The 21,006-nt window shown below is 48.1% G+C and overlaps 1 protein-coding gene and 1 long non-coding RNA gene across 2 annotated transcripts in view; one reads left to right on the top strand and one right to left on the bottom strand.

The window, feature by feature from the left end:
* Positions 1-3,943: 3,943 nt before the first annotated feature.
* LOC308461025 lies at positions 3,944-4,926 on the bottom strand. Its single transcript, XR_013978775.1, has 2 exons — positions 4,216-4,926; positions 3,944-4,078 (listed from the first exon to the last, which is right to left on the bottom strand). It is a non-coding gene; the product is annotated as an uncharacterized lncRNA (long non-coding RNA).
* Positions 4,927-6,221: 1,295 nt separating this feature from the next.
* PLD2 (phospholipase D2) overlaps positions 6,222-21,006 on the top strand; it is a 30,580-nt gene continuing 15,795 nt past the window's right edge. Inside the window, exons 1-13 of the mRNA XM_080979672.1 lie at positions 6,222-6,579; positions 6,681-6,808; positions 12,381-12,523; positions 14,148-14,244; positions 15,302-15,367; positions 15,629-15,687; positions 16,442-16,534; positions 16,622-16,774; positions 17,649-17,798; positions 18,442-18,525; positions 19,249-19,327; positions 19,553-19,663; positions 20,707-20,886. Of these exons, the coding sequence (XP_080835798.1) occupies positions 6,237-6,579; positions 6,681-6,808; positions 12,381-12,523; positions 14,148-14,244; positions 15,302-15,367; positions 15,629-15,687; positions 16,442-16,534; positions 16,622-16,774; positions 17,649-17,798; positions 18,442-18,525; positions 19,249-19,327; positions 19,553-19,663; positions 20,707-20,886 (1,686 nt within the window). The 5' untranslated portion in view covers positions 6,222-6,236. The remainder of the gene's footprint in view (positions 6,580-6,680; positions 6,809-12,380; positions 12,524-14,147; positions 14,245-15,301; positions 15,368-15,628; positions 15,688-16,441; positions 16,535-16,621; positions 16,775-17,648; positions 17,799-18,441; positions 18,526-19,248; positions 19,328-19,552; positions 19,664-20,706; positions 20,887-21,006) is intronic.

Here is a 21,006-nt window from a genome sequence, read left to right as displayed (position 1 = left end):
GGGCGCAGTGCCAACCAGGGGTGCAGGCAAGTGTCATTTTGGCTGGGCTTGCACGCTCCTGAGGTTGCCTGGCTGAGCTCCCAATTTGGGGGTGGACGTGGGGCAGAAGATCAAGCGAGGTTCAGTGCATTAAAGGGGGTTGGACTGGATGACCCTGCGGGGTCCCAACGCAAAATTCTGTGACCCTTATAGAGAGGGTGAGAGAAGATGCAATGCAGAGTTGAGACCCTCTCCCCTGGCCTTCCTCTTTCCCCCTCCGAGGGCTGCCCCTCCCAGCTGCCCTTCACCCCATAGAATTCCTGGGCGGTGGGAGTTTATCATGGCAGCAAAACCAATCTTCCCGCAAAAGACCCAAACCGTTGCATTGCTCCCAGAGAATTAAAGCAAATCACTTTACTGGAGCGAAAGGATTTGGGGCATATTATTTGGCCTTCTCCAAGAGGATTTCGGGCAGCCAAGTGGGCTGATCATTGGGAGATTGTAGATTTGGGTCCCAAGTCATTCGTTCATTCGTTTAATTGCATTATCCTACCTTCCTTCTCCCCCCCCCCCATCTCAGGTGATGCCCTACAACAGCCCTGTTGGGTAGGTCAGGCTGAGAGAAGGCAGGGACTCGCCCCAAACGCTGCCAAGTGGGGGGATTTGAACCCTCGTCTCTCCCCAGTCCTAGCCTGACACTAACCACTACGCCGCTCTGCCTCTGTCATATAGAGGTTTACGAACTCACACCAGCGCCTTGTCTTAGGCAGCCAGTGCGAATCCTGCAATATTGGTGTTCGATTTCCTTGCACTCTCACGGGACCGTCTTCAAGGGTAGCCCCATACACAGTGCGTTGCAGTAGTCTAGCCAGAAGGTTAGCAGGACCTGACTTGGTGATCCTAGTCTAGGAGCTGGCAAACCACTGGAGCTCACCCCCCACTGCTCCACGGCAGCCCCACATGTGCCCCTCCTCCAGCCCCACAGAGCAAAGGCTGTCCAAATATTATGCAGATATGGTGCCTCTTCCTCTAGTATCCCACCCACCGATTTGCAGAGTCCTCTGGCATCGGAGAGAGCCACCTTGTTGCGCCAGCCCCATTTCGCCCCGTAATGTCTGCACAGGCAGGCAGCAGCGCTCCGGGGTCCCTGGCACGGCGCTGAGTTTTTTTTATAAGATATTTATTAGGATTTTCAAAATGTTACAAAATAGAAAAAGAAAAAAGAAAAATACAAAATAAAAATAGTTAAAAACAATTCAGTCTTTCAATCACTTATCTTTCATTTGCTTGTTTCCCGGACCTCCTCATAACCTCCCTTTTTTGTATTCCAGTTCAGTTTGTTGGTTCAGCAAATCCTTACCCTCTTTATTTGTCCTAATCTTTGGTCTTAAAATAGTAACGTTAGATTTTTACCTCTTAACAACCCATTTTTCATATTCCCTTAAAACATTACAGCTGGAAACCACTTAATTTCTATCCAACATCGTTCTAACATTCATTAATTTTACAATATTTCTGTAGATAGTCTTTGAACTTCTTCCAATCTTCTTCCACCGACTCTTCTCCCTGGTCTCGGATTCTGCCAGTCATTTCCGCCAGTTCCATATAGTCCATCAACTTCATCTGCCATTCTTCCAGAGTGGGTAGATCTTGTGTCTTCCAATACTTTGCAATGAGTATTCTTGCTGCTGTTGTGGCATACATAAAAAAAGTTTAATCATAGCAGATTTCACCATTTCATCCTGAGTATTCCATTTCAACAGCAAGTTATACATCTTTGACAAAATCTTAGTTTTGGGTTCTAATAGTTCTGTTTCTAATTTTGATTTTTCCACCTGGAAACCAATTTTCTTATCCAACTTATATGCCTCCATTATCTGGTATTAATGAAGCCAGTCTCGCACTTTGTTTTTAAATTTCTCAAAACTCTGCAATTTCAGTCTATCTCCGTCTTGTTCCAAAATTTCCCAATATTTCGGCCATTTGGCCTCCATATTGAGCTTTTTCAGAGCTTTTGCTTCCATCGGTGACAACCACCTTGGAGTTTTATTTTCCAATAAGTCCTTGTATCTTATCCAGACATTAAACAATGCTTTCCTGACAATGTGATTTTTAAATGCTTTATGTGCTTTGACCTTATCATACCACAGATATGCAGGCCATCCAAATACATTGTTAAAACCTTCTAGATCCAAAATGTCAGTGTTTTCAAGAAGCAACCATTCTTTCAACCAGCAAAAAGCTGCTGATTCATAGTAAAGTTTAAAGTCTGGCAGGGCAAATCCACCTCGTTCCTTTGCATCTGTTAGTATTTTAAATTTTATTCTAGGCTTCTTGCCCTGCCAGACAAATTTAGAAATATCTCTCTGCCACCTCTTGAAACAGTCCATTTTGTCCACAATTTGCAGTGTTTGAAACAAAAACAACATTCTAGGCAATACATTCATTTTTACCGCAGCAATACGGCCCAGCAGTGAAAGCTTCAAATTTGACCAAATTTCTAAATCTTTTTTCACTTCAGCCCAGCATTTTTCATAGTTGTCTTTAAATAAATTCCCATTTTTTGCTGTCATGTTAATCCCCAGGTATTTAACTTTCTTAACCACTGTTAAACCTGTCTCATTCTGAAACCGCTCTCTCCATTGGTGTTAAATTTTTCTCTAAAACCTTGGTCTTTAACTTATTCAATTTAAATCCTGCAACTTGACCAAATTCTTGAATCAGTTCTAAAACTCTTTTAGTACTAGATTCTGGCTCCTGTAACGTCAATACTAAGTCATCTGCAAATGCTCTCAATTTGTACTGTTTGGCTCCGACCTGTATACCTTTAACCAACCGGTCCCTTCTAATCATGTTCAGCAAAACCTCCAGGACCGATATAAAAAGCAATGGGGAGATTGGGCAACCTTGTCTTGTCCCTTTTTCTATCCTAAATTCTTCCGTCACCACATTATTTACAATTAGTTTAGCCTTTTGTTCTGAATAAATTGCACTTATACCGTTTTCAAAACCTTGGCCTACCCCCATCCCCTGTAGGTTCTTCTTCATAAAACTCCAAGTGATATTGTCAAAAGCTTTCTCCGCGTCCACAAATATCAAAACTGCTTTAGTATTTATGTTCACTTCTAGTTTTTCCAAAATATCAATTATATTCCTCAAATTATCGGACAAGTGTCTTCCCGGGAGAAAGCCCGCTTGGTCTTTATGAATCTCTTCCATCAATACTTTTTTCAATCTCTTGGCCAAAATGTCTGCAAAAATTTTGTAATCCACATTAAGTAACGATATGGGGCGGTAGTTCTTAAGCTGAGTCTTTTCAGTCGCTGTTTTCGGTATAAGTGTAATGTGCGCCTCTTTCCAAGACTCTGGTGCCCTTTTCCCTTCCAATATTTCATTGCAGACTTCCTTTAAAGGTTGTAATAGCCACTCTTTCAAAGATCTATAATATCTAGAAGTCAGCCCATCCGGTCCTGGAGATTTGCCTAATTGCATATTTTGAATGGCACCTTCCACTTCCTGTTCAGATATTTTATAATTCAGCATTAACTTACTTTCTTGGGATATTTTCTGTAATCCATTTGTCTTCAGAAATCGGTCTATAGCCATTTCCTTCTGTGGCCCTTGTGTATATAGTTGTTTAAAGTACCTCTGGAAACAATTTCTAATCTCAGTTGGGTTATGTATAGTCTTTCCTTCCACTTCTAAATTTGTAATAGTATTTAATTTTTGTCCTTTTTTCATTTGCCAGGCCAGCAATTTCCCACATTTGTTAGCTGATTCAAATGTTTTTTGTCTCATTTGTTTAATTTTCCATTCTATTTCCTGATTCATCATTTCCATATATTGTACTTGATATAACTTTATTTCTCCTGGCACGGCGCTGAGTTAACCTGCGGAACTCCCAGCCTCTCACCTGGATGGCTTTAAAAGAGGACAGGACAAATTCCTTGAGGAGGAAGCAGGGAATGCTTCTGAACGCCAGAGGGGAGAGTGTTCCTCTTGCGCCCGGATTCTGCCAGGGGGGCTTCCCTTGGGGGTATTCCACGATGCCAGGCTAAGGTGAGGACCCCCTTTGGCCTCTTCCAGCGGCACGCCCCTACTGCCGTTGTTTTTTATTTCTTCAAAAAAAATTATTAGTTTTCCAAAAAAAAATTTAAACAAACAAACATAAAAACAAACAAACAGACATATATCTCAACTGTATTTAAACCAAACTTTGTAGCATTGTTAAGTGACTTCCTCATATCCCTCTGATTGGATTTCACTGTATATCATTTTAACGGTTTTCCAAAACCTAAGTTCTTAAAAAATTTACTTACTTCTTTCTTTCTTTACATTTCAACTTTAAACATATCAATTCATCACATTACACATTTAAATCCTAAGCCTATCTGGTACTTGCAGGCAGTCCAATTAATTTAATTTAAGATATTTAACTAAATAGTTTTTAAATTTCGTCCATTCTTCCTGATAGTCCTCCTCCTTCTGGTCGCGGACTCTTCCGGTCAGGTCAGCTAGCTCCGAAAAGTCCACCACCTTCATCTGCCATTCCTCCACTGTTGGAACTTTTTGTGTTTTCCAATTCTTAGCTAGCAAAATTCTAGCTGCAGTTGTGGCATACAAAAATAATTTAACATATTTCTTGGGCAATTCCAAACCTGTTATTCCAAGAAGAAAGGCCTCTGGTTTCTTAATACATGTATATTTCAACATTTTTTTCAATTCATTCTAAATCTTCTTCCAGAAATCTTTCACCTTGGGGCAAGGCCACCACATATGATAAAAAGTACCTTCTTTTTCTTTGCATTTCCAGAAGAGATTATCACTGTTGTGATAAATCTTTGCTAATTTGACTGGGGTTAAGTACCACCTAGACATCATTTTTGTAATATTTTCCTTTAAAACCATACATGCAGTAAACTTGACCCCTTTCTTCCACAGTCTTTTTCAATTACAGATGGGTAGCCGTGTTGGTCTGCCATAGTCGAAGTAAAAAATTCCTTCCTGTAGCACCTTAAAGACCAACTAAGTTAGTTCTTGGTATAAGCTTTCGTGTGCATGCACACTTATCTGAAGAAGTGTGCATGCACACGAAAGCTTATACCAAGAACTAACTTAGTTGGTCTTTAAGGTGCTACAGGAAAGTCTTTTTCAATTCATTCTATATGGTATCCCAAAAGGCTTTAATCTTGGAACATGTGGACCCTTCTGCCGTCCTTAATCGAGCCTCCTGGCGCAGGGGCAGTCTACTTCGCTCGCTAGGTCCTTGGGGACATTTAGCTGCTGGGGGGGCAGGAGGCTGGGCCAAGAGATGTTGTTGTTGTTTAGTCATTTAGTCGTGTCCGCCTCTTCGTGACCCCCTGGACCAGAGCATGCCAGGCACTCCTGTCTTCCACTGCCTCCCGCAGTTTGGTCAAACTCATGCTGGTAGCTTCAAGAACACTGTCCCACCATCTCGTCCTCCATCGTCCCCTTCTCCTTGCGCCCTCCATCTTTCCCAACATCAGGGTCTTTTCCAGGGAGTCTTCTCTTCTCATGAGGTGGCCAAAGTCTTGGAGCCTCAGCTTCAGGATCTGTCCTTCCAGTGAGCACTCAGGGCTGATTTCCTTAAGAATGGAGAGGTTTGATCTTCTTGCAGTCCATGGGACTCTCAAGAGTCTCCTCCAGCACCAGAATTCAAAAGCATCCATTCTTCGGAGATCAGCCTTCTTGATGGTCCAGCTCTCACTTCCATACATCCCTACTGGGGAAACCAGAGCTTTAACTATACAGACCTTTGTTGGCAAGGTGATGTCTAGGTTTGTCATTGCTTTTCTCTCAGGAAGCAGGCGTCTTTTAATTTCGTGACTGCTGTCACCATCTGCAGTGATCATGGAGCCCAAGAAAGTCAAATCTCTCACTGCCTCCATTTCTTCCCCTTCTATTTGCCAGGAGGTGATGGGCCCAGTGGCCATGATCTTCGTTTTTTTGATGTTGAGCTTCAGACCATATTTTGCGCTCTCCTCTTTCACCCTCATTAAAAGGTTCTTTAATTCCTCCTCACTTTCTGCCATCAAGGTTGTGTCATCTGCATATCTGAGGTTGTTGATATTTCTTCCGGAGATCTTAATTCCAAGAGATGGAGACCCCCTTTGGCCTCGCCCCCGGGGACCCTCGGACGCCCTGGGCGAGGCCAGCCTGCGCTTCCTGCCCAACACGTCTGTCCGGCATCCAGACCCGCCTGGGACCGGGGTTGGGGGGGTGGGGGGGAGGGAGGGATGCCCCCCCTTTCCCGGAGCGTGAGTCAGGCGGACCAGGCAGGGTGGGGCAGGAACTGGCTGCCTGGAGAGACCGGCTGCTGCCTGCGCGTAAAAATTTCCAGCGGAATCGGGGAAAGAGAGAGAGAAAGAATTTCCTGTGCCGAAGTTTTTGGAGATCTCCGGGCCCGGCATGAGGGCTCGGACTCCTGGGTTCTTTTTGCTCCTCCTCCTCCTCCCGCACCCCAGCAGGACGGCCCCATGCTGAGCTTGGAGAGACCCCACCCCGGCGGGGAGACCCTGGACGACTCGGACCTGGAAGCGGAGGACGAGAGAGATGGTCTCCGCCGGGACGAGGCGCCAGGTCAGTCGGTGCAGGGACACCCCACTTTTTTGTAGATTGTGGGTTAATTAGGGGCAGGAGTTGGGGGTCCCCTAACCGGTCCAGCCTCCCTCTCTCCCCAGGTGACCTCAGCCCCTTCCTGGCCGTCTACGAGCGGAAGCCCCTCCGGACTCAGGGACCCCTTTTTCTTAGGGGGGTCCCCGTCACTGCGCGCGTGGAGAGCGCAGAGAGATATGCCAGCGGTTCCAAGGTAAGGGGGCGCCTAAGGGAGAAGTGGGGGGGGGGGCCGGGGGCGGAAATCGAAGGGGCACCCAAGGCTCATCTAGCCCGCCCCCCAAGCGAATTGCGGGAATCACAGCAATTAAATTCACAGAGTCAAATGATATATATTATTTTCCGAAGGCAAGCTGGACTTCCTCATTCAGCGCATCCGCTGCAGAGTTGCATATAACTTTTATTTTAATTTTTTTCCCTTGGGAATGAAAAACAGGACAGTAGGTACGGGTTTTGCCAGCCGGGCAACCTTTGGTTTTTGGGAGGGGGGGGGGCGCCGCTGCCTCCCCTCCCCCTCCCGGTTCTGCTCCGGGGAGGATCCTGCAGCCCTGAGCAGACAAGTCAGAGCGGGGCTTTGGTGTCCTGTGAGTCTCAGGTTACAAAGAGACAAAGAGAACCCGGAGAGGGAGGGAAGGAGCTCTCTTTGCACATTCAGTTAGGAAAAAACCCAGACCATTCTCAAGCACTGAGAGAGCAGCAGCAGCAGCAGGATCAGGCCCAAGGGGGGCCCCAGCTAGCCCTGCACCCTGTCCTCACAGGTGCCTCAGCGGGAAACCCGTGAACAGGATTCAGGCGCAAACAGGATTCCCGAACTGCAGCGGGTTGGTATGGATGACCCCTTGGGGTCCCTGGTCCAACTCCACATTTATACAGTTCTGCGAAATGTTCCCTGGCCACTGAGCCAGGAGTTGGCCAGGTGGCCTTATTTTCTCTCTTTGCTTGCTTATTGCATTGATAATCCCAAATTTTCCTACCAGGAGCTCATGGTGGCCTATACCCAGTTTAATTCCCCATTCCTCGTTTAATCCCTGCAACAACCCTGTGAGGTGGTCCAGGCTGAAGGACCCAGGAGGCTTCATGGCTGAGTGCAGGGATTCGAACCCTGTTCTCTCCCAGGAACCCGTCCCACACTCTAACCACTACCCCACACAGTTGCTCCAGCCCCCCAATCCTTTTTATGAATCCGTAAGCGCTTTAACTCCCAATTAGCTTAGGCTGAGAGGCAGGGACTGGCCCCCAAACTCACACCCGGTGGGTCCTCACTCCAAGGTCCTAGTCCTCAAGGAATGCCAGCAACAACCCTGTGAGGTGGGCCAGGCTGAGAGCTGAGTCCAGTGAGAGCTTTGTGGTCAAGTCGCGGGATCTGAACCCGGGTCTCTCCCAGGTCTCCAAATTACACTTCCCTCCGTGTAAACGGTGGTGGCAGACTCCCCTTCCTTGGAGGTTTTTAAGCAGAGATGGGGTAACCCTGGGTCATGGATGCTTTAGCTGAGATTCCTTCATTGCAGGGGGTTGGTATGGATGACCCCTGGGGGTCCCTGCCAACTGCACAATGCTATGTTTCCAAAGCAGGTCTTGTGCGGCTGAGCCTGGCATAGGAAAACTCAGCCCTCCAGATGTTTTGGGACTACAACTCCCATCATCCCTAGCTAACAGGGCCAGCGGTTCAGGGATGATGGGAGTTGTAGTCCCAAAACATCTGGAGGGCCGAGTTTGCCTCTGCCAGGCTGAGCCGTGGGCATCTCCTCTTGGCTGGCAACAGTATGCAAATAGTATGCAAATAGGTTCCCCCTCCATGTCCGTTACGCAAATGAGGTGTGGCTTTTGCTGACAAGCTGTTTCTCAACAAAACAGAAAGTGCTGCACAGATTTCTTAATTGGTCGACACGGAGAGACTCAGCTGAATGTTGGAGGATTCGGGGCAGAGGGAGAAATTAAAGGGCTTCTTCGGTGCGGAGTTAGACTGTGGAACTCTCTCCCACTGGAGGCAGAGATGCTTCTCAACTCCGGTTTCTGGAAACCCCACGTCTGCTTGCCGGTTCCCCACCATGGGCCCTTGGCTGGCCCCTGTGAGAGTGCTGGCCAAGAGGGGCCACGGGGCCGGACCCTGCAAGTCTCTTCTGATTCTTGCAAATCGGTTGTCTCTCAGCCAAACAGCCATGCAGATTCCCCCCCCCCCAAGAAATCTACCGTCTCGAAATCCTTTGCCTTCCGTGGATCGGGGCCATTGTGGGGTGCTTTGCCCAGATCTCTGGCCTGATCCTGCAGCCAGACCTTTCCCCCAACGCCTCCCCTTCTGCTCCCGCTGCCACCAGCCGTTGCTTCTCCCATTATTATTTTTCAAAATGTGATTTTTATTGTGCTTGTCATCGTATCTACCGAAATGAGGCTGCACTTTAATGTTGTGTTTTCATCTTGTTTTTAAGTTGTATTTTAATCAATTGTTTTTATACCTGGTGTTAGCCGCCCTGAGCCCGGTCTTGGCTGGAGAGGGCGGGGTATAAATAAATAAATTTATACACACACACATACACAGGGTTTTATATATATATAATATATATATATATATATATATATATATATATATATACACTGTATACATAGTTTCTTCTGGACTTCCCATCCACCCTTTCCGGATGTTTGTTTGTTTCCTCCTTTTTTCTTAGCTGTCTCATATCACATATGTTTGAATTATCTAAGCCCCAATATCGATAGCTGTTGCTTGTCCCTTCCAGAGCTCAAGCCGCTCTCCGGCTCCTCAAGTGGCAGGGAGTTCCGCGGGTGCCCTTTGCAAGCGGGTCCCCTTTGAGGAAGACGAGGGAGGCCTCTAATAATAATAATTATTATTATTATTATTTATACCCCGCCCTTCCCGGTTCAGAAAACCAGGCTCAGGGTGGTTAACAACAAATTGAAAACACTTAATTTAAAACCTCTTCTTCCTTCTCTTCCTCTTCCTCCTTTTCTGGCTCCTCGTGACACTGAGCAGAGGCAGCTTGTTTTGCAGACAACAAACCGGCCAGCTCTGAATGCACCACAAAATAAAAGAGGATTGCAAGGGGAAGAGGAAAAAGAAACTGAACCTTTTTAGGGGTGGGGGGCAGATGAGAAGGAAGCCCCCTTTCTGCTCCGTGCAGATTTGACCCGTTGCAGGAGGGGAGAGCGGCTATGGGGCTTGTGTCCCGCTTGCAGGTTCGCCTCCTTGGCCGGATCCAGCAAGATACACCTTCAAGCTTGGTTTTTCGTAGAGTCGTGGCGCCAGAGGGGCCCTCCAAAGGTCATTTAGTCCCACCCCACCATGGTTTCCGAACACAGAATGTCTCGGAATTGGGTGGGAGGCGTGGAAAGGGGAGGGCAAACGGGAAGGGTCCCAAGTGCCATAGTTGGGGGGTGGGCTAGCCAGTTTTTTGCCCCTGGCGAAGCCCCCAGGAGAGCCAGGCTGCTGCATGAGGCCAATGGGGACCCCCCTAGTCCAGCCGCCTCCTGTTCTTACGGGGGCCAGCCAGATTGCCATCCCGGGACCCGAGTGCGAGAGGAACGCTCTCCCTTCCTGTGGTTTCCTGCAACCCGGCATTCAGAAGCATCACTGCCTCTGTCTGTGGAGAGCCCTTTCCTCCTCCATCCATTTCTCAAGCTCCCCAAGTTGGCCTCCTGCGGCAGGGAGTTCCACAGGTTATCCGAGAGAAGGGTTTTATTTTTGCATGTCACGAATCCCCCGCTGTTCAGCTTCATTGGGTGATGATTCGTGAGAGAGAATTGCCTTTTTCTTTTGCACTTTCTCTTTTTCTTTTTACTCTTTGGCCTCGCTGAGCACCTTTTCTGCGTCCCTCCCCATCTTTTCTCTGAAGACTGTAATCCCCCGATTTCATAAGAAGTCTTGCAGCTCAATATCCGCTTTTTCTCAAGGTGCCCTGAGCCCGTTGGCCAAGGCATCCTCTCTGGCCTTTCGCAATTCCTCCGTAACCTTACAGCAGCCATCCATCTCTCTCTCTCTTTTTTCAAATTTTTTTATTGATTTTCCAAAATTTTTAAACAAACATACTACATCTTAACTGTACTTGATCCAATCTTGGTAACATTGTTAAGTGACTTCCTCAAATCCCCCTGGCTGAATTTCAGTGTATGTCATTGTAACAGTTTTCCAAAACCAATTTTCTCATAAAATTAACTTAGCCACTTAACATCTTTCTTTGTTGCTTATGGTGTGTGTTTTTTTAACAAATGTCATTTTAAACATTTTCTTCCAGTCTGTTCCTTTTCCTTTTTTAAAAATATTTTTTTATTAAGAATTTACACAAAATATCTTAGTACATATCATCTTTGATTCCCGCCCCATTCCCCCCTCCACCCCGACTTCCCTCAGCTCCAATCTCTGGTTTCTCTACAAATGCTATTCTCTGCATGTTACAAAACTGTATAGATCCTTAATTTATCTGACTGGTTATTGTCAATAAAGAGTTTGTGAGTGTTTATTCAAAACCTGCCAAGGAGTCCGGTTCACTTTGTTGTTTCTTTAAATACTTTGTAAAAGGTTCCCATTCATCTTTAAAATCGCAGTTATCCTTGTCCCGTAGTTTATGTGCCAGTTTTGCCAATTCTGCATAGTCCATCAATTTCTCTTGCCATACTTCTTTAGTCCGTGTTTCCTCGTTCTTCCATCCATGTGCTATTAAGACTCTTGCCGCCGTTGTCGCGTACATGAAGATATTTTTGAACTCCCTTGGCAGGTCTTTCCCTACAATCCCTAACAAAAATGCTTCCGGTTCCTTAACAAATGTTAGATGGAACATTTTCTTCAATTCATTGTATATCATTTCCCAAAACTTTTTAATTTCATTACATTCCCACCACATGGGGTAGAATGTCCCCTCCTTTTCCTTACACTTCCAACACATATTTGAACTGGTTTTATACATTTTTCCTAACTGCACTGGAGTCATATACCATCTATACATCATCTTCATATAATTTTCTTTCAGCAAAGGACAATCTGTAAATTATAAATCAATTTTCTATAACCTTTCCCAATCTTCCAGCATAATGTTATGACCTATATCTTGTGCCCATCAGTCTGTGCCTTTTCCAAGACAGCTTCACATCTGATATCAGATGCACAGCCACCCTGCAAAGGGGGACTTTCATATCACAATTGACCCGATTCCCAGTGGAATCATAGAAGTGCAGAGTTGGACCGGGCCCTCCAGTGGCCATCTAGTCCAACCCCCTGCAATGCAGGGTTGGAGGGGCAGGGAGAAGAGTTTGTCTGGCCCCTGCAAAGGGCTCATTGTGGTGATTTCAGCTGCCGGCTTCTCTTTCCTGAAAAACTGCTCAAAGCAAAGCGCAGTAATAAAGGATTGAGGACTCAAAAATACTGAATTTGCAAAAAAAAGGTTTGGAAACCTAAATAGCAGGTTTTAAAACTTTGCTTTACCTCGGTCGAGCTAGGATCATAATACGTCAGAATTTTTAGGGTCTACCCTTGTTTGAATTTTAAAGTTTATGATTTTTCTATTTCCTTCTGAGGAAACTGAATAGTTCAGTGAAACGAGGTTTGTAGGCGGCGTCCCGTTAAGGCTTTGTTCTATTTTTGGTTTTTCTAATTCTTTTCCTTAAGCTTTTTGATTTTTCTGATTTAGTTGATTTACACAAGATAATATTTCTAGTCGATTCCTTCTCGTTTCAGGGATTTTCATGGTATTTCATTTATTTTGTGCAATTTCTCAGTTCCGTGAGTGTCTTTTTTCTGTTGGCTTCTCTCTCCTGGGCAGGTGCGGCCAAACACCGTGTACTCCTTGCGCCTGACGCACGGCGAGTTCACCTGGACGATGAAAAAGAAATTCAAGCACTTCCAGGAATTACACCGGGATCTCATGAGGCACCGGATCCTGATGAGTTTCCTGCCTCTGACACGGTGAGGAGAGAACCTGCACAGTCGAGGGGTTTTTAATTTTATTTATCTGCTTATTCCATAAATCACACACTGCGCTTGCTCGCTCGCTCGCTCGCTCGCTCGTTCATTGTTTCCCCCCCCCCAAACCATCGGAACAGTTTACAAAACGATAATGTTATCAGTAACAGCAGCATTCAAAAGATAAAATCAGCAATAAAGGAAAAGCAGCCTAAAATGTTCCCTGGCAGCCTGCGTGTCTGGGCAGGCCTGTGTCAACAAGGGATGTTTTTAGCAGGCGCAGGGGAAAACAGAGCAGGGCTGGGTCTCAAGTGGCAGGGAGTTCCAAAGGTCAGGCGCTGCCACACAAGTTCTTAGAAAGGCGGAACGGGTCTTGTGTGGCGCCTGTATATTTATTTATTTATTGAATTTAGATAGTGCCAATTCTGACCGGTGGGGTCAGCAAGAGCGAGGGAAGCCCCACAGAGAGTGCATTGCAGTAGTGCAGCCTTGAAGTCACCGACGCATTTCGGGGGGTTGGACTAGATGGCCCTCGGGTCCCTTCCAACTCTACAATTCTTGGATTTTAGGAACTGACCTTTCCCTGTCCAGGAACCGCAGTTGGTAACAGGCTTTGTCCATTTATGAGTGAATCTGCTGTCTCTGTGTTTCCAAGCCCGTTGTGGCTGGACTTGGTAGCCAAGTGCTCTTTCCCAGTAGCCCAAGCTGAGAAGCCAGGTCACAGGTGTTTTTTCAGCAAAGATATTCAGTCGCAGGAGAAGGATGTGAGAGACTCGAGCTCAGGATTTGTCTCGGGTGACGGGCGTGTCAAAACAGTTTTAACCTGCGGTGGATTCCGCAGTTGTGGTTGTTTAATTGCACGCATAAATATTTTTTATTGCTATTAATTTGCAAACCAAAGTGCAAACATAACAGGAAGGAAGGAAGGAAGGAAGAAAGGAAGAAGTACTGCAGGAGGAAGAGTTGGCCCTCAAACAGGATGGCTTTCAAAAAGGACTGGACATCCTTTCTATTATTATTATTATTATTATTATTATTTTAAAAGACACCTGAAGGCGGCCCTGTTTAGGGAAGTTTTTAATTTCCGACGCTGTATTGTTTTTAATATTCGGTTGGAAGCCACCCAGAGTGGCTGGGGAAACCCAGCCAGATGGATGGGGTATAAATAATAAATCATTATTATTAATTATTAATATTATTCTACGATAAGCAAAACTCCCCCTTGCCAGAGGGGCTTTCCTTCTTCCAAGGAGAGCCGAGGGGACGCTGAGCAGTGGCCACCTCCCTCCGCCAGCCCCAGAGTCCTTCGTCAGGCAGCTGAGGAAGTTGAGCTGTGTTAGACTGTGGAACTCCCTGCCACAGGAAGCCTCCAACTCGGATGGCTCCCAAAATTTGAGGCAGATTCCGGGAGGAGGAGGAGGAGGAGAGGGTGCCCGCCCCCGGGGCTGCGCTCTGCCCCAGCAGCAAACGTTGCTGAATCCCAGTTGCTGGAGAGCAGTTCTTGTGTTCAAATCCTGCTGGTTTCCCACAATAGGCACTTAGTTGACCCCTATGAGAACAGGATGCTGGCCTCCTTCAGCCAATGTTCTAGAGCATCATTTGCCTCCTTTCTCTCTCTCTTGCCCAGGTTTGCCGCCCTGGGTTCTCGGTCCGACGGAACCGTCCTGGGGTTGCCCTCTCTGCCCCACGGCGGGGAGGTGTCCCGGCGCCCGTCCAGCAAGCAGGTTTGTGGCCACGCCGTGGGTCTGTGAGCATGTGGGGCTGGAGAGGGGGAGGCAGCCTATAGGAAGGAAGTTGAGCAGTTGGGGGAGTGGTGCAGGAGAAACAACTTAACCTAAACCTAAAGAAAACAAAAGAGATTATTGTGGACTTTAGGAAACGTAAATTGAATATTCAGCCACTTATTATTGAGGGGAAGTGCGTGGAACAGGTCTCGGGAATGGAGTTGAGAGATGACCTAACCTGGGGAGAAAACAGCAAAGACCTGATGAAGAGAGCACAATCTCTCCAAGGACCTGTTGATGGCATTTTACCATTGCACTGTGGAGAGTGTATTAACTTACGGTCTGTGTGTGTGGTTTGGGAGCTGCACGGTCAGGGGAAAAACAATGCTATCCAGGGTTGTAAAGACTGCAGAGAGAATAATTGGGTGCCCTCTTCCCACCTTGGATCAAATCTACGCTTCCAGGTGCCATAAGAAAGCTGCAGAGATAGTGCAGGATAGTGCGCACCCCGGAAATGATCTCTTTCAGCTCCTGCCTTCTGGAAGAAGGTCCAGGGTTATAAAGACTAGGACTAGCTGCCTGAGAAACAGTTTCTACCCAAAGGCGATTTTGGTTTTAAATGCATTGTAAAGAGTCTGTATGGGAGTATATTGTATTTAATTATGGGGTATCAGAGTTTTTAGGGGCTAACCAGGCTGGGATAGCAGGCTTGTGGGTTTTTGAATGTCTTAGGTAGTTTTTTCAATTTCGTTGTATGGGACAATGACAATCAAGATTATTGTATTGAATCGTATCGAAGGAGGAGCAGAGAGAAAGAAGTGTGTTCGGTGAAGCAGGAAAGCAAAGCAGCACCGCCACCTGGTGGGCAGCTCCAGGAGTTGCCGCACAATGCCCTTCAATGCGCTTGAGAGCTTTCCAATTAACTCCAAGGCCCTTAGTTTGCAAACAGCAGAAAGGAAGAGGAGGAAAGCGTCGCCGTGGCTGCTAAGGGGGTGAGCTGGGGTTGCGATATCCCAAACAGCCCAAGGCAATGTCTCTTCTCGCTTGTCCGTTTCAGAAGCAGCTGGAGAATTACCTCAACACTTTGCTGGAGATGAGCGTCTACCGTGACTACCATGCCATGGTGATGCCCCTTTTCTCTGCCCCCTGCCTGTGCCAGGAGGGAGGGTGCCCTGTTTTCTCTTGGGGGGCAGAGGGCCCTTCCCCTGGGCTCTCCCTTTCCCTCTGCTCGCCTCCCTGAGCTGCACATTCGCCCGATACGCCAGTCGCCTTCTTCCTAGAAATGCGCAGGCGGAAGGGACCCGGCGGGTCATCCAGCCCAACCCCCTGCAATGCGATTCCTGGCGCTAACTGATGCTTTTTTCAATTTCCTTCTCTCGGGCAGGCAGAGTTCCTGGATGTGAGTTCGCTCTCCTTCATCCCAGACCTGGGACCAAAAGGCCTGTGAGTGAAGTGGGGTCCTGGTTATGGGTCTGTGTGCGTTGCTGCCTGCCCCCTGGGCATGATCCTGCGAGGGGGCAGAGAGCTTTCCTCCAGTGCCTGCAAGGACCCCTGGCAGGGGAGAGGTTTGGGGGCACCTCTGGCGTTCAGCCAAGCTGTTTGTGAGCGGGTGGCGCTGTGGTCTAAACCATGGGTAGGCAAACTAAGGCCCAGGGGCCGGATCCGGCCCAATTGCCTTCTAAATCCAGCCTGCGGACGGTCCGGGAATCAGCATGTTTTTACATGAGTAGAATGTGTCGTTTTATTTCAAATGCATCTCTAGGTTATTTGTGGGGCATAGGAATTTGTTCATTCCCCCCCCCCCAAAAAAAAATAGTCCGGCCCCCCACAAAGTCTCAGGGATAATAGACTGGCCCCCCTGCTGAAAAAGTTTGCTGACCCCTGGTCTAAACCACTGAGCCTCTTGGACTTGCTGATCAGAAGGTCGGCAGTTTGAATCCCTGCGACACAGTAAGCCCCTGTCGCTCGGTCCCAGCTCCTGCCAACCTAGCAGTTCGAAAGCACACCAGCGCAAGTAGATAAATAGGTGCCACTGCAGCGGGAAGCTAAACGGTGTTTCCATGTGCTCTGGCACTCGCCACGGTCCTCCGTGTGCCAGTAGTGGTTTGGTCATGCTGGTCACCTGACCTGGAAATCTGTCTGTGGACAAACGCCGGCTCCTTAACTCTTGCTGTGTCCTCTCCCTCTCTTTCTCCAGGGAGGGCATGATCCTGAAACGGTCTGGGGGCCACCGCTTGCAGGGCCTCAACTGCGCCGGGCGCCATCAGTTCTGCTATCGCTGGTCGAAGAGGTGAGTCTCCCAAGGGTGCTGCTGCGGGGAGAGGGGTGGGGGCTTCTCTCTCTCGTCCTTCTTTACACCTCTGGGACCCCTTTCCAGGTGGCTGGTTGTGAAAGACTCCTTCCTGCTCTACCTGAAGCCCGAGTCGGGCGTCATCTCCTTCGTGCTCCTCTTCGACACCGGCTTCAACATCCAGGTGGGCAAGAAGCCCACCGAGACCAAGCACGGCGTGCGCATCGACAACACCTGCAGGTCAGGACGCCTGGGTCCCCGCGGCCGGGGCAGGCCAGGGAGGGCGGGAGTCCCAGCCGAGAGAGGCAGGATCCGAGCCAAGATGAAGAAATCGCTCAATGGAGCGAAAGGGCTTGGCTGTTTACCTGCCTCTTGGTTCAAGAGTCTCCAGGGGAGAGAGCGTTTCCTGCCCTGCCCCTCCCAGGAATGAGCGGAAGGAGAATGGGAGAATCTCAGGATCATAGTTTGAAGGGACCCCGTGGGTCATCTAGCCCAACCCCCTGCAAGGCAGGAATAATAATAATAATAATAATAATAATAATAATAATAATATATTGTATATACCCCGCCCATCTGGCTGGGTTTCCCCAGCCACTCTGGATGGCTCCCAACAGAATAATAATAATAATAATAATAATAATATCTCAGCTAAAGCATCCGTGACAGATGGCCACCCAACCTCCACTTTAAAAACTCCAAGGAAGGGGAGACTGTTCACCTTTTGAGGGAGTCTGTTCCACAGTTGAGCAGCTCTTACTCTCAGAAAGTTCTTTATAATATTTAGTCGGAATCTCCTTTCTCGCAACTTGAAGCCGTGGGTTCGAGTCCTACCTTGCTTGCTCCGTCTTCCATGTGGCAGCCCTCGAGCTATTTGAAGATGGCTCTCCTATCTCTCCCAGTGTCCTCTTATGGAACCTCCAGGTCCAGAGACAGTCTATCTCGATTCGGAGATCGGGGTCCCCGCGGGGACCGGACGCCGGTCTTCCTGGGTCCCCTTTGGCCTGACTGGCCGCCGGACTCATACGCTGCCCTCCCCAAAGTGGCTGGGGAAACCCAGCCAGATGGGCTGGGTATAAATATGAAATTATTATTATTATTTTTCTCCTCAACCTAGGTCTCTCATCCTGAAGTGCAGCAGTTACCGCCAGGCCTGCTGGTGGTGCCAGGAGATCACCGAACTGGCCGAGGGCAAGGGCAGAGATTTCTTGCGGCTCCATCGCCACCAGGGCTTTGTGCCCCCTCGCAAGGAGACCCCTGCCCGCTGGTGAGCCCTGGGGGTCCTGGGCTGGGCGGGTGGGTCCTCAACCCCCCAAGGTCTCTCTCTCTCTCTCCCCATCACCCTCTCTTTCTCTTTTTTTTAAATAATAATTTTTATTAATTTTAACATATGAATTATAATACATACCCCAAAACTTCACCACTTATACAATCTTTTTATGGACTCCCATCATCACCTCTGATGACCCACCTCTAATCATCCTCCCCTTTATCCATTTTTGCAATAATTCCAATAATTCACCTCACAAAACTTCTTGCAAACCTACAAACGTAGTTTGATCATCACTATTACTTTTCAAATAGCCTGTAAATTTACACCAGTCTTCTGTGAATTTCTGGTCCCACAGATTTCCAATCCATCCTGTTAGTTTATCTAATTCTGCGTAGCCCATCAATTTCATCCTCCATGCTTCTTGCTTCCATTTTTTTGCTAATAATATTCTTGCTGCCGTCGTTGCATATAAAAACAGTTTACATTCCTTTCTATTTATATCGCTTCCTACCACGCCCAGTAAAAATGCTTCTGGTTTCTTTGTAAATGTATATTTCAACATTTTTTTCATCTCATTATATATCATTTCCCAGAAGCTTTTCAAAACTCTCTCTTTCCTCTTTTTCTCCACTTTTAGGTTTGTGAATGGTGCCGGGTATTTTGCGGCGGTGGCGGAGGCCGTGGCGCAGGCGAAAGAGGAGATCTTCATCACGGACTGGTGGTCAGTGCCGGGGGGGCCGGTCTTGGGTTGGGGGCCGCCCGGCCTCGGAAGTGGGGAGGTGCTTAGCTTCCCAAAGTGTCCCCCCCCCCAATCTCCATATTTTTGAAGTGGTGGAACTGCCTACGAACAGAGATCTATGGGTGCTATACAAATGTAATTAATCATCATAATAAATAGGTTCTCTCCTTTTTTGGAAAAAAAGATATTCCTGGTCCCAAAATAGGGGGGGCCAGAAATGGACGCCGTGATCCCCTCCCTGCTCTCCTCTCCGCAAGGCCGGCCTGTGGGAGACCTGGGTGCGAGGTTTCTGTGCCCAGCCAGAGGGCAGCATCTAATATTATTTATTAAATTTATAGTCCAACCTTCAGCTCACAGGATGGCTCACAACTCAGCTTCTGGGCTAATCCCAATTGAATGGGCAACGGGGGCAAATAATAATAATAATAATATTTTATTTGTATCCTGCCCTCCCCAGACGAAGCCGGGCTCAGAGCGGCTAACAACAGTAAAACAATACAGCATTCTAAAATCAATTTGTTATAAAATCAGTTCAAATGATCCGAGGGGGGGGGCCCTCTTGCTTTTAAATGCAGCCAGTGCGGCCATGCTAAATGCGGGATGGAGCCCCCAGCCCCACTCTTTTTCCTCCCTGCGTTGCAGCGGGCTGGACCAGATGAGCTCTGGGGGTCCCTTCCAACGCCACGATTATTCTGTGATTCCCAGGCTCAGCCCGGAGATCTACATGAAGCGCCCGGCCCAGTCGGACGAGTGGAGGCTGGACCTCCTTTTGAAACACAAAGCGGTGAGCAGCCCCCCCCCCCCGCCGCCTGAGGTTTGGGGTTGGGTGGGGGCGCCTTTATTCTTTCCTTTCCCCTCCCCACCCCACATTGCAGCTGCTGATGTCTTCCTGCACCCCTCCATCTTTTCCCCTTGCCTCTTGAGCTGTGCGTCCTGCTTTTTCGTGGGGTTGGGCTGGATGACCGCTGTGTGCCCCCCTCTCAACTCTGCCCTTCTGCCATCCTTTCAGGAGCAGGGGGTGCGCATCTGTGTGCTGCTCTTCAAGGAGGTGGGCTTGGCCTTGGGCATCAACAGCGACTACAGCAAACGAGCCCTCATGCTGCTGCACCCAAACATCAAGGTAAGGGGACCCCCCCCACACTTTTGCACAACCGGCCGGTGCAAATTCACACCGGGGGTTTTGCCCTCTTCCCGCTGTTGTCTCTCTGTGTCTCCCAAATGGCCGTAGCCCCAAAGCCCCACTGTTCGTGCCAAACTGGGCAGTTCCAAGTGGCAGGCCTCCAAGGTCAGACTTGAACCCTGGTCGCTGCAAGTTCCTAGTCCTCATTGAATCCACACAACAGTGAAGATGATCTGGGAACCAAGCCTGATGAGGAACGGTTGAAGGAGCTGGGTATGTTTAGCCTGGAGAAGAGGAGACTGAGAGGAGTAATAACAATAATAATAATAATAATAAATTTATTTATTTATTTATTTATTTATTTCCCGCCCATCTGGCTGGGCCTCCCCAGCCACTCTGGGCGGCTTCCAACAAAATATTAAATTACAGTAGTGTATCAAATAATAAAAGCTTCTCTAAACAGGGCTGCCTTCAGATATGAGAGCCATCTTCAGGTATCCTGCTGCTCCAGAGGGCAGGACTTGAACCCATGGCTTCAAGTTACAACTTGGAGATTTTTAAGCAAAAGTCTGGGGGTTGGACTAGATGACCCTTGGGTCCCTTCCACCTCTACAATCCTATTATTCTGTTATTCTTTTTCTTCTTCTTTTTGCATGACACCACAATGGCAAATCTTTTAATTGCTGGAAGTGCAACAGCAGGGATCATTCAGTTTGTCGCTTAAGAGTTAATTCTATTAACGTTTATTTATTTATTTAGAATAATCATTTTATTAAGAATTCCTTAAGATCCTTAAATTATCTGTCTGTATGTTACCAAATTATTCTATTATTCTAACCCTGTGAAGTCTGAGAGGCAGGGACTGGCCACTCCCAGAGAGCTTCGCGGCCGAGGGGGTGGGATTTGAACCCTGGTGTCTCCCAGGTCTAACCCTCTAACCACTACACCACACTGCCTCGGGGCAAGAGGGTGGCTGGGTGGGCTTCCCAGACCCGCACACAGGACTGAGCCACCCCGAAATGTCTCTCTGCCCCCCACCGCAGGTGATGCGCCACCCTGACCACGTCTCCTCCATCATCTTCCTGTGGGCCCACCATGAGAAACTGGTGGTGGTGGACCAGTCCGTGGCCTTCCTGGGCGGCCTGGATCTAGCCTACGGGCGCTGGGACACCCACGAGTACCGCCTGGCGGACCTGGAGGGCGACGACTGCCGGGCCCCCAAGGTAGCATTGGGGGGTTGGGGGGTCCCTCTCCTTGCTGCCCCCTTTTTCCGCAGACCCCCAGTCTCGTTCCCCCCCCTCAATGGCTTTCTCTCTGTTCTTGGCTCTCCTTGAGCCCCCAAA

Source organism: Podarcis pityusensis, assembly GCF_964106645.2.
Source record: "Podarcis pityusensis genome assembly, chromosome: 13".
Lineage (NCBI taxonomy): Eukaryota > Metazoa > Chordata > Lepidosauria > Squamata > Lacertidae > Podarcis > Podarcis pityusensis.
This window is presented reverse-complemented; position numbering and strand designations above follow the sequence as displayed.